General features: G+C 42.2%; 1 protein-coding gene across 3 annotated transcripts in view; it reads left to right on the forward strand.

Moving 5' to 3' along the window:
- Positions 1-16792, forward strand: part of HAO2 (hydroxyacid oxidase 2) — a 262966-nt gene that overhangs the window by 6876 nt on the left and 239298 nt on the right. For all 3 annotated transcript variants that reach the window (XR_008997106.1, XM_036924439.2, XM_036924440.2), the window contains 6 exons: positions 2359-2497; positions 4173-4324; positions 6052-6335; positions 7424-7633; positions 15924-16082; positions 16443-16512. Coding sequence is in view for 2 of the 3 variants with exons in the window: in XM_036924439.2 (XP_036780334.1) it covers positions 2359-2497; positions 4173-4324; positions 6052-6335; positions 7424-7633; positions 15924-16082; positions 16443-16512 (1014 nt within the window). In the remaining variant the exon portion in view is untranslated. The remainder of the gene's footprint in view (positions 1-2358; positions 2498-4172; positions 4325-6051; positions 6336-7423; positions 7634-15923; positions 16083-16442; positions 16513-16792) is intronic.

Consider the following 16792-nt stretch of genomic DNA (forward strand, 5'->3'; position numbering starts at 1 on the left):
CTGAGTGAGTCTAAGCCTTTTCCTGGGATTACTCACAAGCCCTGTTGAGTTTCTGTGCTAGAAATCTGCAGAAGAGCATTTCTGTGGATGTATTATATATACAGTATAGGGATTTGTTGAGACATCACGAGTTGAAACTTGGTAGAGAATTCTCTTCCAACAAGGCAAAGTGATGACAGACAGGGGGATGTTAAACTCTAGGAATGAATACTTACAAATAGCAGCTCAGTGTCACATACTATCCTAATGCCTGGGGTTACTAAGTGTGCTGGGGGGTCCCAGGTTCACGGGTGCACTAGGAAAACTCCTAGGACACAGCATATAGTTGAGGCTAAGATTTATTAGCAAAAATAACCAAAAGCAAAATAATCAAAAGGGATAGACTCACAGGACAAAATCTAGAGGAAACCAGGTGCACTCTCCCAGCGGAATTGCACAGCATGCACTTAAATCTTGCAGCCATGACTTGTGACAACAATTGTGAAATGTCTACCAGGGAAGCTCATTTCAGAGACACAGTGTCCAAGGTTTCTGGTTGGAGGCTAAGACCCTATCTGCCAAACCTGTACCAAAACTTGAGACTCTCAGAGGGAAAGCAGATGTTCAGCAAAAACCACATTGTTTGTACAAACAGTTCAGACAAAGTGAGCCATTCTTATCAGGGAATGGTGAGAACCCTCCTGAAATCAAAGTTCCCACACTCCAGCCAAGGTCCACAGTCCCGAGCAGGGCTTTCAAGATTCTCACTGTGAATTCTCACAGCATTCTTAGGCCCGCTATGTTAACTCTTTTGTGCACACAGAGTTTTAAATAAGTGATTGCAACACAGTTGGATAAATACAAAGATTAATTCATCAAGTTACTAAGCTTTGAAGAGTCAGGCAGGAATGAGATAAATTAGACAGGGTTGCTGTACTTTATCCGACTCCACTCAGCACCTCAGTAACTCCCTGCCCACCCACTGACAAGGTGCACTGTGGTTGTCCTCCAATCCCTCCTCCCAGCCTCCATCTGGATGCCACTGCACATCCCGGGGTTCTGTTTTCTCTGTCATATTAGTTCTTTCTGCTTAGCCCCTTAGGTGGGTGTTTGGGGATACTTCTCTGTTTGACTTGACCAGATTCCAGCATGAGCCGGATGCTCTGAGGCCAGGTCTGCCCCATCCATACCCCCACCAACGTTCCCAGCACCCCACATTTCATCTGGCCTCCTCGGACCCCTCGTCCATTAGAGGAGCTCCCCACTCATGTCTGAAGTCCTAATTCCTGAGCTTTTCCCCACCACTCAGTCAAGGACTTAAAAGTCATTCAGTTTCTCCCCACAGCCTTTGGCGAAGTTTTACCCTCTTGCCAACCACTGGGGAGATGCCCAAAACTATGAACTACAGATTTCCCTGCCTTTCCAACTGGAATCCTCTCATGACAGCGTCTACATGCTGTGACTGACTACACCCAGCGCCTTCAGCATCTCTGCTAGGTGCAGTTCCTATTGCTCTTGCCCCAAGTAGAGTGTTGGCCCCCAAACCCTGATCTCTTTCCCTTTCAGGGCCGATTTTATCAGAAGTACCAGCTCCAGGTTTACAGGGTTCAGACTGGGGTTGGGGATGTGTGAAGGTAACATATGTTGTCTTATTGGTCTCTAAATCTGCAACATGCTCAATGACCCAGCCAAGGAGTCCAAAAAAGTCAGCCCCTTCCTTGATATCAGCTAAGCCCAAAGCAATCCAGACGCCCAGAGATGCCTCGGAACTCTCAGATGTTCGTATCAGCTCAGCCCCCGTTTTCCCACCCTGATGGATCTCCTCCCAAAAAGGCACAGAAGTATGAGATAGCCTTCCAGCATGTTCAGGAAATGCTCGTAGTGAATCAAATGACAAGAAAAAGCCATCAAGAAATGAAGCCAGTGAGACAGTTAGGAGCCAGGTCCCGGAAAGCTATGAAGGCCATGATCAGACTTGCATTTTCAAAAGCCCCTGGGCAGCTGGAAGGACACAAAATGAACAGTGAATCTGAAGTTTAAGAGACAAAGATGAGAAATTGTAATTTTATAAAAGGTGGCAGGGTCTCAACTAGATCTGAGACAGTAGTGGAGCGATGAGGGATATTTAGAAGACAAAATAATCAAGAGGTGAAGATGGGAGTATAAAATAGAGGAGCACAGCATGACTCCCCACCCTGGCTGAGGGATCACCCTCTTTGGCAGGAAGTACCTCCATTGAGATGAAGAATATGGTGGGGAGGTGGGTGGCATTGAGTCCAAACCACTTCATGCTGTAGCCCCACCCCCTTCCCCTCCTCCTCCATGCCTGCAGTATTCTCACTGGGTTTTGTCTGACTGGTTTTGGTTTTCCCTTTGAAGGTCCAGAGATGCCACTAGCATGTTTGACAGACTTTCAGGCCCGTGCACGAGAACATCTGTCTAAGTCAACCTGGGAGTTTATTGAAGGAGGAGCTGATGACAGCTTCACACGGGATGACAACATTGCAGCATTTAAAAAGTTTGGTCTTCTGTATCCTTTCTGTTGTTAAGCTAAGGTGCACTGGTTGAGGCCTTTAGAAGGTAGGAGTCCTGGCTCCTGCCTCCAAAGAACACAGAGCACCCACAATACAATAATGGTTTCGGTTGTTATTTGGGGATATGGATTTTTTTGAGGGTGGGAAGCTGACTGGGGAGAGGATGAATGAAGAGAGAATTTAGCTTAGTGCCCCTGCAGAACTATCACGAGTGAGTCATCCTCTCTCTGCATCCCAGCAACCCTGCTACCTAACAAGATAAAAGACTCCAGGGTCCCCAGTCACATTGGCAGGGAGGAGAAGCCAGCTGGGCAGGCAGGCCTAGATTTCTTGAGTTCCTAAACTTATGTCTTCGAGGAGAGAATGTACGACAGAATAGAGAACTCAAGAAATATGAAGACCTAAGGAGTCTTAGGGATAAGAGACTGATTCAAGGGAGGAGAGTCAGCGAGAATGTGGGGCACCAGGCCACAGCCCCCAGGCCAAGCCTGTTTTTGGATGGTCCACAAACTAAAGATCTTTTATTTTTTTCATTTTAAAAGGGTGGAAAAAAATCAAAAGAAGAATAATAATTTGTAACATGTAAAAATTATATAAAACTTAAATTTCACTATTCTGAAAAAGCAAATTTACTTATTAGAACACAGCCATGCTCAGGCATTTACATATTGTCTGTGGATGCTTTGGCATTACAACAGCAGAGCTAAGTAATTGTAACAAAGACTTTATAGTGAACAATTTAAATTATTTATTATCTGGCCTTTACAGAAAAAGTTTGCTGAGTCCTGACATAGGGAGGTCAGGAGGAAACCGAAGGCGAGCACCATGCTCTGCTTAGCACTCTGCTAGGCACTTTACTTGCTTATCACATTTGGTCTTCATGAGACTATTAGGAAACTTGGGTGATTATTCCCATTTCAACAGATAAAATAACTGAGACTGTCTTACCCAAGTTTACACAATCAGTATTCCAATGAAATCTTTCTAAGCTTTTTACAGGAATGGTATTTTGTGACACACAACACTTTTCAGCCAAGAGGCTAAGTAGCTATTGGACTTAAAATTTGTTTTTCATATTTATTATCTGTGAATTTCCCTACCTTCTTCTAAAGCAGTATTTAAATCAGATCTTCAACTGAATTGGCCTATAGCCAAAAATAATAATAATAATAGCCATGATCATGCTCTGGGATTAGTCCTCTTTCAGTGGCCTTTCCTTACTTTATAGAGACTTGTTTCTAACCTGCTATGGAAGAATCTGGAATTCCTTCCTGCTTTGTCTCTTCCTTTCTAGTCCTTGCTGCAATGAATTCGAACCAAAGCATTCAAGTGCTAAGAGTCTGGTCAGGGAGACACTGCTCAAAGACACAGACCTCAGCCGGAGCGAGGCAGAGAGTGCTGTGGCATGTACATGCCCTGGGTATTCAAAGAAGGCGGCGTTAATGTGAAGCAGGGTGTTGGTAGAGGCTTCTTGGAGGAGACGAGCCTCCAGCTGGTCCATGCTGCCTGATTGGCTACCAGCCAACTGACCCGCCAGCAGGTCTGCGGGACCTGATCCGAGCTAGGCCTGTACTGGGAACTGGAGACCTCAGCACCACGCAGCACTTCCACCCGGAGAGTAAGCCCACCAACTCATAAGCTCTTTGTTGCCTAGCACAGATACCGCCTCCGTCCCCGGTACCTGAAAGATGTGTCAGAGGTGGACACCCGGACCACAGTCCTAGGAGAGGAGATCAGCGCCCCCATTTGCATCTCACCCACAGGTTTCCATTGCCTCGTTTGGCCTGATGGAGAAATGAGCACAGCCAGAGGTATGAATCATCCTCACCTAGAGACTCCCTTCCAGTGTCCCTCATGGCAGCAGGATTTCTCTATAGAAGGGGCTTAGGGACAACAGGCAGGTAGGAATTAAGGAAGATGAGAAAAGGGATGCTAAAAGCTGTGTTTGCATAACACCTCACCTAAGTTTTAGAAAACATCCATTTCCCTAGTAAAGAGTGGGAGAAGGTCTACTGAGGATAGATGAGCAAATCCCACCCCACCACCCCACAGAGGAGGATGCAGACTCCTGTGATTCACCTTCTCAGTGGGGAAAGGGAGGCTCAGTGTGGTCCCAAGGACAAGGCTCTCTTCAACCCCTCCTGGGCCCAGGCTGGGGCTGAATGCTGAGTCTCTGAATTTGGGATGAGGAGAGCATCATGACACTGGGGCCTAACACAGGCCCTGGCAGACACTTGCACCCAAATGTCCCGTTTCCCTTCTCATGGGTTGGCTTCATCATCTTATATGAGAAAAATGTTTTATTGGGTTATATCTCCTTCTTAGTAGCCCCTCATTCTCTTCCCTCATTCCCTCACCCCCCAAATAAAAAAATAAATAAGGAAAAGAGGAAAGGGGCAGGGAAGGGAGAGGAGGGGAATAGGGGCAAGGCTAAAAAACCCTTGTGACTCCCTTGGGATCTAGGCCAAATCTGGTTCATTTATCTATCCATCTATCTATCTATCTATATACTTATCTATTTATTTATTTATTCATTCATTCATTCATTCATTCATTCATTCATTTTTAAAAGTTGCCCAGGGCTTCCCTGGGGTCTTTTCCTTTGACTCTGTGATAAAGGAAACAATAAATCCAAGGATTCTGGAGCTGAAAGTGACATCTATCTGGTTAGGAACCAAGTCTGGCTAGGTTGAAGTATGATTATCCTTTATCAATATGGCTGTTTTACTAAATCTTCATGCTTGAATGTGTTGTGTTGTTTTCAGGGTGGGGCAAAAGAAGGGTAACTACTGTTGACATTAGGAATTGAAAATATTGGTTCTTGATTAGGCCAGATTCTCTGACCATTGGTTGTAGAATGGCAGTGACATCAGCCTGTTGGAGAATCCCACTGGAAATGATTAAAGTGGGAAATGAGAAACATACAACACAGAGGCAGTACCAACGTCGGCACCACCATTGGCATCCACCTCACCATCACTAGCACTTTTACACCTTCATTAGTAACTTTTAAAAATGCTTCCATATCTAAAAAAAAAAAAAAATGCTTCCATATCTAGTATCTTATTTAATCTCCCAGCAACTCTGTAAGAGAAGCATTACTTGCCCTGTTTTACTGATTTAAAAAATGAGACTCAAGGCCACACAGCTTAAAAGTGGTAGAACTAGCATTCTTCTAACTTCCAATATCATGCTTTTTCCACTGCAAAAAGCCTCCCCTGTTAGAATTACATTTCCTTATCCTTTGCCCCTTTAATTCCCTTCTGTTTCATTAATGAGTTTATGAGAAGCTCATTTTCCTGTCTAAACACTGCAACATGTCCAAAATGGCTCTGGGGACAAAATGACTCCTCTAGCTGGAAAATTTTTAATACGAAGTACAGGGTTGGTAAGACAGGTTATACAGAGGGAGACCCAGACAGCTTTCAGCTTCCCAGTTTGATCAAACACCTCCTCTCCTTGCCCTTATGAAAGCAGAATGAAGTCAAGCTTTGTCTTCACTCACAGGGCAAACCGGCTTTCTTCGTTTGCTTTGCAGCTGCCCAGGCAGCAAGTATCTGCTACATCACCAGCACATATGCCAGCTGTGCCCTTGAAGACATCGTGGCTACTGCTCCCTGGGGCCTCCGGTGGTTCCAACTCTATGTGCAGCGAGACCGGCAGCTGAACAAACAACTGATCCAGAGGGTAGAATCCCTGGGTTTCAAAGCTCTGGTAATCACTGTGGATACTCCCAAAGTTGGCAACAGGCGACATGACATTCGAAACCAACTGGACTTAAAGATTAACCTACTGCTAAAAGATCTTAGATCACCTAAGGAGGTAGGAAAGATACCAAATCCAATGGGCAGGCATTACAGGAGTCAAATTTCCTTCCCTCTCGCCTCTCTTCTTTCTCTCCACAAGACTTTATTGAGTGCCTGCTCGGTGCTACACACTGAGGATGCCACAGTTCAAAAAGCAGATCTAGAATAGGAGAATAAATTAAACACATTCCTCTACCATTTTCTTCCTTATGGAACACTTAAAAAGTGATGATTTTGGATGGCACATTTAGATGAACTGACTTTCTGATGAGGACACTCACAGCCAAGGTGACTGGCCCATGGCATGTAGCCAGCCCAGGTCCCACCCTGCTGCCCTGGGAACCGAGGGTCAATTTCTCTGCAAATCTAGAACTCATCCATCAAGCATCAAGGTGCTTCAGCACCCTTCTTTGGAATCTCTGAACTAAATGACTGCAAAGGGCACTTACCCCATTAATACCCTACAAGCAGATGACATGGAGCACCCCCCAAGTGTAAGTCATGGTGAACAGGGGGTCCTTTGGTCACGCTAGAGATAATGATGCTAGCCTTTTCAGCCAACAGGCAGCTGTGATACCCAGTCCAGCGGCTCACCAGTTCCCCTCAGTCACAGACTGTCCTTGAAGTGTTCAGATTCCAGAGACACACTGGGATATATGGATATATGACTCACATAGTGAGCCAAGGGTAAATATAGGATAATATCCCATATAGGATTATCAGACTTACTACTCTGTGCACATCTCAACTGTAACACATTACATTACAGGCCTATTATTAGCCTATAACCGCTTGTGCTTAACCATCTCGCTTACTAACACTGAGTTCTTTTAAAGTAGAGACCTTCTTAATTTGTCTTTGAATCCCCAGATCTTGGCATATTTCTTGAGGAGGGACCCAATTAATGGTTAGTGAATATGCAATTGAAGTAGAAATTCTTTTACATACATTTTTGTTAGGAAAAGGAACTAGAAGTATTGTTGGATTTTGTTGCGCTTTTTTTCAAACTTATAAAAGATGGCTTTCTGAACATGCTTCATCTTTGGGTTGGATCAAGCAGTGTTGAAGGAGTTCAGGACTAAAGTGCTCTTTTATTCCCCACAGGGAAATATCGTGCCTTATTTCCAGATGTCCCCCATTGACCCATCCATCTGCTGGAATGATCTCTCCTGGTTTCAGAGTATAACTCGATTGCCCATCATCCTTAAAGGGATCTTGACGAAAGAGGATGCGGAGTTAGCTGTGAAACACAATGTCCAAGGCATCATCGTTTCCAACCATGGTGGGAGGCAGCTTGATGAGGTCCCTGCTTCTGTAAGTAGGTTGACCTCAGGGGGGAGCTTTTGTGGGTGCTGTGTATGTGTATGTGTGTCCACAGCAAGGTGCTCTGGGCAATTCAATGTAGAGTCCCCTCTCCTTACATATGCTGATACACGCCTGGGAATTTTAAAGACTTTTAATTATTAATAATAAGATAGTGTGTACAGGCTAATTTTACAAACTTTACATATATCACCCCCTACGTCTCATGACAGTCCTGCAAGAAGAGAATTATTGTCTTTATTTTACAGATGAAGATGCTGGCATTTAGAGATATTAAATAACTTGCCTGCATTCACACAGTTAATAAGTAATTAAGGTGGAATTTGCAAGGAAAGATGTTCTAAAGGTACTAAGTCTGCCTTCTGGAAGAAGCATTCAGCTTGAAGCTTGCGTGTCTGCATGGACTCTAACATCATATCTTCTCCCATGACACATCCCAGGAAGGAACTCTGCGTCACTTAAACTAATAAATAACCATCTTTCACAATGAAACTTCAAAATGCCCTATAAATCCTTTGCTAAAAATCTGTGACAGTCTGTAATTTTCTCCTAATTTATAAATTTGTGTCCATTATAAATGGAATTAGGGGGGAAAATGAAGAGAGGGAGGTAGGGAAAGAATCTGTAAGTGGGAATTAATTGCTGATTTATTTTCACGGAGATATATAGCTTATATTTCTCAGGAGATTCTTCTATTGCTGCTTGACTCATTTTAAGAGAGAAAAATGAGGTTTTTCTTCCTCCCAAGTTTTTCTGGACTTTTTGTTATATAAATAAGACATGTTAACTGCAGATCAATTATAAAATATACATAGGCTAAAAGAAGAAGACAAAAATCACCCCTAATTTCATCTTTATACTTAAGTGACAATATTTTGGTAATTGTTTATATCAACTTCTTAATGTAGATATATTTTAGGTTTAAGAAACTATGTAATATTTTGTAATTTTCTTCTCTTCACTAATCAATATATTAAGAGCATCATTTCATTTCAGTATATATGCTTCTCTTGTTTTTAACTGTGTGTGGTATGAATGGACAATTTATATAACCAACTTTCTGTTGTTGAACATCTGAATTGTTTCCAAGCTTTCACTATTTTAAACAATGCATCAGTGACCATCCTTAAATCTTGAGCACATTCTCAATTACTTCCTTCAAATTCCAAGAAATAGAAAAGCTACATCAACCAGTTTGTATATTCCAAGGCTTGTGAAGCTTGGAGATTTAAGGTGCCTGTCACGTTCCTCCTTTCGACTGAGCTCTAGCTGAGAGAGGATGGGCACAGCATAACGAGCCATCCCAAATCTCAATCTGTGACCCCAGGAGAAAGTAGGTCTGCAGAACACACAAAACTCTCTCCCCAGCCCCTGCAAGGATGCCCACAAGGCCCCCTCTCACATACCCAAGAACTGGCAGAAGAGAGAGAACAAAAGAGCACTAGGCAGGCCCTGGGGGTCCCACTGTGCTTACTACATAGGAGCAGAAAGCAAAGAAGAGCCCCCAAATGGGGTAGAATATTGACTCTTGATACAACTCTAATAAAACATACAATAGGCTCTGTCTCATGAGTCAGCTTAGCTAGTCTTGCTCTGTTAGAGAGGACTGAGAAAGTGCAGAAAGAGGCCAGATAATTCTCCCACTGCATTTTCTCAACAGAGTTAAGTGTTGATATAGGCAGGAGCCAGAGTGAGAATTTCTCTGCCCCATCTTGCTGACCAACATGTCCTTCTCCCAAGCCGTCTGACTCAACAACCAAACCCGAGGCCACCCGGGACAGTGCAAGATTATGGGAGGTGGAGAGGTACCCACCTCTGATGGGAAAATTTAAAAGGTGCCAGAAAAGCTTAGTAAGATAAAGGATAGTGCATTAAACTCTCTAAAAACTGAAAATCAATGCCAAAAAACAAATCCATGGTAAACAAAATACCAACATTTTAAATAAAGGCAGGATTTTTACCCTCACTTGAATAACCCCACCTCATTTATCTCATCCTAATTCTGGCCCTGGATCCAATAACACTTTATTCATGAAAACAAGCCCCCAGCTCACGGGGCAGGGATAGCCATTTGATTTTTTTTTAATTTTTTATTAAAGTATGATTGATATACACTCTTATGAAGGTTTCACATGAAAAAACAATGGTTACTACATTTACACATATTATTGAGTCCCCACCCATACCCATTGCAGTCACTGTCCATCAGTGCAGCAAGATGCCACAGATCCACTATGTGCCTTCTCTGTGCTACACTGTTCTCCCCGTGGTCCCCCACACCATGTGTACTAAACATAGTACCCCTCAGTCCCCTTCTCCCTCCCTCCCCACCTACCATCTCATATACCGCTCCCTTTTGTTAACCACTAGTTCATTCTTGGAGTCTCTGAGTCTGATGCCATTTTGTTCCTTCAGTTTTGCTTCACTGTTATACTCCACAAATGAGGGAAATCATTTGGCATTTGTCTTTCTCCACCTGGCTTATTTCACTGAGCATAATGTCCTCCAGCTCCATCCATGTTGTTCCAAATTGTAGGGTTTGTTGTTTCTTATGGCTGAATAGTATTCCATTGTGTATATGTACCACATCTTCTTTATCCATTCATCTACTGGTGGACACTTAGGTTGCTTCTGTATATTGGCTATTGCAAAAAGTGCTGCGATAAACATAGGGGTGCATATGTCTTTTGGAATCTGAGAAGTTGTATTCTTTGGGTAAATTCCAAGGAGTGGGATTCCCGGGTCAAATAGTATTTCTATTTTTACGTTTTGAGGTACCTCCATATTGCTTTTCACAATGGTTGAACTAGCTTACATTCCCACCAGCAGTGTAGGAGGGTTCTCCTTTCTCCGCATCCTCACCAGCATTTGTTGTTCTTAGTCTTTTTGATGCTGGCCATCCTTACTGGTGTGAGGTGATATCTCATTGTGGTTTTAATTTTCACTTCCCTGATGATTAGTGATGAGGAGCATCTTTTCATGTGTCTGTTGGACATCTGAATTTCTTCTTTGGAGAACTGTCTCTTCATATCCTCTGCCAATTTTTTAATTGGGTTATTTGCTTTTTGTGTGTTGAGGTGTGTAAGTTCTTTATATATTTTGGATGTTAAGCCCTTGTTGGATATGTCATTTACAAATATATTATCCCATACTGTAGGGTACCTTTTTGTTCTGTTGATGGTGTCCTTTGCTGTGCAGAAACTTTTTAGTTTGATATAGTCCCATGAGTTCATTTTTGCTTTTGTTTCCCTTTCTCAAGGAGATGCATTTAGAAAGAAGTTGCTCATGCTTATATTCAGGAGATGTTTGCCTATGTTGTCTTCTAAGAGTTTTATGTTTTCATGACTTACATTCAAGTCTTTGATCCATTTCGAGTTTACTTTTGTATATGGGGTTAAACAATAATCCAGTTTCATTCCCTTGCATGTAGCTGTCCAGTTTTGCCAACACCAGCTGTTGAAAAGGCTGTAATTTCCCCATTGTTTATCCATGGCTCCTTTATCATATATTAATTGACTGTATATGGTTGGATTTATATCAGGCTCTCTAGTCTGTTCCATTGGTCTATGGGTCTGTTCTTGTGCCAGTACCAAATTGTCTTGATTACTGTGGCTTCGCAGTAGCACTTGAAGTTGGGGAGCGTAATGCCCCCAGCTTTATTCTTCCTTCTCAGAATTGCTTTGGCTATTCGAGGTCTTCTGTGGTTCCATATGAATTTTAGAACTATTTGTTCTAGTTCATTGAAGAATGCTGTTGGTATTTTGATAGGAATTGCATTGAATCTATAGATTGCTTTAGGCAGGATTGCCATTTTGACAATATTAATTCTTTCTATCCATGAACACGGGATGTGTTTCCATTTATTGGTATCTTCCTTAAGTTCTATTAAGAGTGTCTTGTAGTTTTCAGGGTAAAAGTCTTTCACTTCCTTGATTAGGTTTATTCCTAGGTATTTTATTCTTTCTGATGCAATTGTGAATGAAATTGTTCTCCTGATTTCTCTCTCTGCTAGTTCATTGTTAGTGTATAGGAATGCCACAGATTTATGTGTATTAATTTTGTATCTTGCAACTTTGCAGAATTCAGATATTAGATCTAGTAGTTTTGGAGTGGATTATTTAGGATTTTTTATGTACAATATCATATCATCTGCAAACAGGGACAGTTTAACTTCTTCCTTGCCAATCTGGATGCCATTTATTTCTTCATGTTGTCTGATCCCCTTGGGTAGGACCTCCAGTACTATATTGAATAAAAGTGGGGAAAGTGGGCATCCTTGTCTTGTTCCTGATCTTAAAGGAAAAGCTTTCAGCTTCTCACTGTTATGTATGATGTTGGTTGTGGGTTTGTCATATATGGCCTTTATTATGTTGAGGTACTTTCCCTCTATACCCATTTTGTTGAGAGTTTTTATCATGAATGGATGTTGAATTTTGTCAAGTGCTTTTTCAGAACCTATGGAGATAATCGTGTGTGTTTCGTCCTTCTTTTTGTTGGTGGTGGACGATGTTGATGGATTTTTGAATGTTGTACCATCCTTGCATTCCCTGGCATAAATCCTACTTGATCATGATGGATGATCTTTTTGATGTACTTTTGAATTCAGTTTCCTAATATTTTGTTGAGTATTTTTGCATCTATGTTCATCAGGGATATTGGTCTGTAATTTTCTTTTTTTGTGGTGTCTTTGCCTAGTTTTGGTATTAGAGTGATGCTGGCTTCATAGAATGAGTTTGGAAGTATTCTCTCTTCTTCTACTCTTTGGAAAACTTTAAGGAGGATGGGTATTAGGTCTTCACTAAATGTTTGATAAAATTCAGTGATGAAGCCATCTGGTCCAGGAGTTTTGGTCTTAGTTAGTTTTCTGATTACCAGTACAATTTCGTTGCTGGTAATTGGTCTGTTCAGATTTTCTATTTCTTCCTTGGTCAGCCTTGGAAGGTTATATTTTTCTAGAAAGTTGTCCATTTACTTTTTCAATTTACTGAGGCTCTTTTTGTGGCTAGTATATGATCTATTCTTGAAAATGTTCCATGTGCACTTGAGAAGAATGTGTATTTTGCTGTTTTTGGGTGTAGAGTTCTGTAGATGTCTGTTAGGTCCATCTGTTCTAATGTTTTGTTTTGTTCAGTGCCTCTTTGTCTTTACTTACTTTCTGTCTGGTTGATGTGTCCTACAGAGTGAGTGGAGTGTTAAAGTCTCCTAGAATGAATGCATTGCATTCTATTTCCTCTTTTAATTCAGTTAGTATTTGTTTCACATATGTAGGTGCTCCTGTGTTGGAAGCATATATATTTGTAAAGGTTATATCTTCTTGTTGGATTGACCCCTTTATCATTATGTCATGTCCTTCTTTGTCTCTTGTGACTCTATTTGTTTTGAAGTCTATTTTGTCTGATACAAGTACTACAACTCCTTCTTTTTTCTCTCTGTTAGTTGCATGAAATATCTTTTTCCATCCCTTCACTTTTAGTCTGTGTATGTCTTTGGGTTTAAAGTGAGTCTCTTGTAGGCAGCATATAGATGGGTCTTGTTTTTTTTATCCATTCAGTGACTCTATGTCTTTTGATCAGTGCATTCAGTCCATTTACATTTAGGGTGATTATTGATAGGTATGTACTTATTGCCATCGCAGACTTTAGATTCGTGTTCAAGGTTAACTTCCTTACTATCTAAGAGTGTAACTTAACTCACTTAATATGCTATTACAAACACAATCTAAAGGTTCTTTTCTTTTTTCCCTCCTTTTTCTTCCTCCTCCATTCTTTATATATTAGGTATCGTATTCTGTACTGTTTCACTATCCCTTGATTGACTTTGTGGATAGTTAATTTAATTTAGCACTTGCTTAGTAATTAGCTGTTCTTTCTTTACTGTGATTTTATTACCTCTGGTGACAGCTATTAAACCTTAGGAACACTTCCATCTATAGCAGTCCCTCCAAAATAGACTTTAGAGATGGTTTGTGGGAGGTAAATTCTCTCAGCTTTTGCTTATCTGAAAAATTTTTAACCCCTTTCTCAAATTTAAATGATAATCTTGCCAGATAAAGTAACCTTAGTTCCAGGCCCTTCTGCTTCATTGCATTAAATACAACATGCCACTCCCTTCTGGCCTGTAAGGTTTCTGCTGAGAAGTCTGATGTTAGCCTGATGGGCTTTCCTTTGTATGTGATCTTATTTCTCTCTCTGGCTGCTTTTAATAGTCTGTCCTTATCTTTGATATTTGCCACTTTAATTACTATGTGTCTTGGTGTTCTCTTCCTTGGGTCCCTTGTGTTGGGAGATCTGTGAATCTCCATGGCCTGAGAGACTATCTCTTTCCCAAGATTGGGGAAGTTTTCAGCAATTACCTCCTCAAAGACACTTTCTATCCCTTTCTCTCCCCTTCTTCTGGTATCCCTATAATGCAAATATTGTTCCATTTGGATTGATCACACAGTTCTCTCTGTATTCTTTCATTCTTAGAGATCCTTTTTTCTCTCTGTGTCTCAGCTTCTTTGTATTCCTCTTCTCTAGCTTCTATTTCATTTATCGTTTCCTTCACCATATCCAATAGTGCTTTTAATACCCTCCATTGTGCTCTTCAATGACTGGATCTCCAACCAGAATTTATTCCTGCATTCTTGAATATCTTTCCATACCACTAGCATGTTAATGGTTTTTATTTTGAACTCCCTTTCAGGAAGAGTCAGGAGGTCCGTGTCATTTAAATCTTTCTTGGGAGTTGTATTAATAATTTTACTCTGGACCAGGTTCCTTTGTGGTTTCATATTTGTATATGGTGCCCTCTATTGTCCAGAAGCTCTACTCTCTGGAGCTGCTCAGCCCCTGAAGCAATGTCAGGTGCCACAGGGAAGTGGGATTGGTGCCTGGGGGAAGGAAAGAGCTGTTTCCTGCTTCCCGGCCACTATGCCTCTCTCCACTGCCTGACCCAGTGGGCTGAGCACACAGGTATAAGCTTTTGTCCCAGAGAAGCCAGATATGGATCCCTGCTTTCCACAAGTGGCTGGAATCTCAGTCTCTCCAGGAATTGTGCCTGTCTTAGCTTTCCAACCCCGTAATCATAAGAGTCTCATGCAAGAACCATGAAATGTAGGTTTGTACTCCCAGAGCAGATCTCCAGAGTTAGGTATTCAGCAGTCCCAGGCCTTTACTCCCTCCCCACTCAGTTTCTCTTCCTCCCGCTGGTGAGCTGGTATGGGGGAAGGGCTTGGGTCCTGTCGGGCCACAGCTTTGGTACATTACCCTGTTACTTGAGGTCTGCTCTTTTCTCCAGGTGTGTGCAGTCTGGCGCAGTCCTCCTTCCTGTTGCTTTCTCAGAATTAGTTGTATTAATTATATTTTCATATTATATGCAGTTTTAGGAGGAAGTCTCTGTCTCACCTCTCACGCTGCCATCTTTAATCCTCCAGCCATTTGATTTTTTAAATATCACATTCAGATATTATTTTGCCAAGAGTTTTGGCACCCAGTAAATTTTGTGTTTGCATCAGTGCCTCTCTCTTCTCACCCAAGATCCCCCCATGGAATGGGTATGAGTCTTTGAGTGAAGTTCCCATCTTTAGAAGGTTCCATATCTAACACTACCTGTGTTTCCTCCTGAGACCAAGGGAAAAGAGTAAGTGATAAGCTGCTTTTGTTTTGCCTTTCAAAAGCTTCAGCTCTACTTTCACAGGGTTGTAGCTTCATTCCTATCCTACACCTCAGATAACCCAGAAGAGAGTCAAGAGCGGTTGCCTTAAATGTGACATGCAATGAACAATGTGTAGCCCAGTTACAAAGACAGGCTGCAGTCCAGACACCTGGGCCACTGCCAGTCATGCTTGTTTTGCTAAAAAGACTTGAGAGCAACAGACAGCATTTCTAGCTGCACCCATCGAGAAACAGAAAAGGTGGGAAAAAATCGAAAGTCAAAGAATTATTAAAAAGAACATTAAAATGAACACTCCAAATGGGAAATGGCCAATTTAGGACATGAAGAGGAACCAAGAGTTTCTTCCAACCTGCAGACATCCAAACAAGCGAGTCAGGGGAGGCACACCCTGTCGTGGCAAACGATGTCAGTGGGAAGAGCCTACAGAAAGTCCCTGGGCCTTGGAACATAACTGCCCTGCTTTGATAGGTGCCAGCAGCTTCAGCATGGGTCAGGAAAGCAACTACTAGACATCATTTGGCTTAGACTTCTTGGTCCCTAGCCCATATGGAGGGGGCACCACTGTCCCAGGACACCCTGAGGGTCAAAATGGAAATCTCTTGAGCTATGTCTCTCTCCTTTTCAGATCGATGCCCTGACAGAAGTAGTGGCGGCTGTGAGAGGAAAAATGGAAGTGTACCTAGATGGTGGGATCCGTACCGGCAATGATGTGCTAAAGGCCCTGGCCCTTGGGGCTAAGTGCATTTTTCTGGGAAGACCAATCCTATGGGGTCTTGCCTGCAAGGTAAGTGTGGCAAAGTGAAGCCAACTGGGAAAAGATACCATCTTTATCTAGATTCCATGCTTTTCTGTGCATTCATGCCCAAGCTTAGCTGGTTTTTGAGGTGCTACAAATTCCTGAAGGACCGTTAGCATTCACAGGAACATGCATGCTTCCCCTGCAGCATGCTGCAACTTTTCAAGAACTCTCTCCCCCATCTTTTCCTCTTTGCTTTCCTTTATTTTCAGTGTGGTTCTGATTTCACAGATATTTCCCATCCTCCCCAGAGCAGCTCTGAGCACACCTAGATTTTATACTCAGCACAAGGTCAGAATGTTCCTTCACACCCCATTTTGTCTCCCTCTCTCTCTGCCTTGGGAGCAGGGTGAACGTGGTGTCGAGGAAGTTTTGAAGATTTTAAAAAATGAGTTCCATACTTCCATGACCCTTACAGGTAAGTTTTTAAAATTGTTTTCTTGATTTGGGGCTAAAGGCAGGAGGTCTAAAGAACAGGAAGGGTGACCCCTCCTTCTAGCTCCCCTCTCCCTGACCTAGTGGCTTCCCAGAAGAGAGAGCAGAGAATAAATACCCCGGGCAGAGATAAAGCACAAACTCCAAATATGGTACATTTGCTACAAAAGCCAGTGCAGTTTCAAATCATAGGAAGGAAGATCCAGTTTTACTCAGGCCTGTTCAGATCATTTCAGGTTGTTGGATGTTTTTCTTAGTGCCAT

The sequence above is a fragment of the Manis pentadactyla genome, chromosome 4 (genome assembly GCF_030020395.1).
Source record: "Manis pentadactyla isolate mManPen7 chromosome 4, mManPen7.hap1, whole genome shotgun sequence".
Lineage (NCBI taxonomy): Eukaryota > Metazoa > Chordata > Mammalia > Pholidota > Manidae > Manis > Manis pentadactyla.